The 1,251-nt window shown below is 43.3% G+C and overlaps 1 protein-coding gene across 1 annotated transcript; it reads left to right on the forward strand.

Annotated features, from left to right (window-relative positions):
- Positions 1–312: 312 nt before the first annotated feature.
- LOC120395046 (putative olfactory receptor 52P1) lies at positions 313–1,251 on the forward strand. The gene has a single exon (XM_039519239.1). It carries the CDS (start codon positions 313–315, stop codon positions 1,249–1,251), a length of 939 nt encoding a protein of 312 aa, XP_039375173.1.

Genomic DNA, 1,251 nt, shown 5'->3' on the forward strand with positions numbered 1-1,251 from the left:
GTAATAAAATAATATAAAGTGAGCACTATACTCTTTGTATTCAGTGTTGTAACTGAAATCAATATATTTGAAAATGTAGGAAAACATCAATAGTTAATAAATTTCAATCGGTATTCTATTTTAAACAGTGTGATTAATTGGGATTCATTTTTTTTAGTTCATTGCGTGAGTTAACTGTGATTAATCAACAATCCTAATGTAAAGTATTTACAATATTATTTGTTATAAAGTGTGTAACTACACTCGCTGTGCTTCTCTCCCTTCACAGGGACCTTGAGCATTTCTGAGCCTGATTGATGCATCGATCACTTCATGGCAGCTTTCAACATCACCCCCTCTCATCCTTCAACATTCATCCTAATGGGCATCCCTGGACTGGAAGCTGCTCACATCTGGATATCCATCCCTTTCTCTATGGTCTACATTATCGGCCTGTTGGGAAATTTCACAATTCTGTTTGTTGTAGGCAAAGAGCAGACTCTGCACAAGCCGATGTACCTGCTGCTCTGCATACTGGCACTCACAGACATCAGCACGTCGACCTCCATCATGCCAAAGGCACTGTGTATATTTTTGTTCGATTTGAAGAACATTACTGTGGGTGGTTGCCTCACGCAGATGTTCTTCCTTCATGCAGTTTCTATTTTGCACTCTGCCATCCTCGTAACAATGGCCTTTGATCGCTACGTTGCTATATGTAACCCTCTGAGATACGCCACCATCGTCACCAATGCACGAATAGCTAAGCTAGGGCTTGTGGGTTTAATAAGAGCTGTTCTCTTAATTCTGCCAATGCCCTTGCTCCTGAGCAGACTGCCATTCTGTGCCAATCACATTATCCCTCATACATACTGTGAGCACATAGCTGTGGCAAAGATGTCGTGTGGGGACATCACCGTGAACAGGATATATGGCTTGGTTTTGGCTTTTGTAGTCATTGGGTTAGACCTAACGCTCATTACCCTCTCCTATGGTCTGATCATCAGGGCCGTCCTCAGAATCGTGTCCAAGGAAGCCCACCAGAAAGCTCTCAACACCTGCACAGCCCACATCTGTGTAATGATGATGTCTTATCCTCCTGGCCTCTTCTCCACTCTGTCACACCGGTTCAGTCAGGGCATTTCTCCCCAAGTTCACATCATCTTGTCAAACCTCTATTTCCTCATCCCCCCCATGCTCAACCCTATCATTTATGGGGTCAAAACCAAAGAGCTTCGTGACAAAGTGGGCAAATACACTTGCAGAAGGTGA

The sequence above is a fragment of the Mauremys reevesii genome, unplaced genomic scaffold (genome assembly GCF_016161935.1).
Source record: "Mauremys reevesii isolate NIE-2019 unplaced genomic scaffold, ASM1616193v1 Contig91, whole genome shotgun sequence".
Classification (NCBI taxonomy): Eukaryota; Metazoa; Chordata; order Testudines; family Geoemydidae; genus Mauremys; species Mauremys reevesii.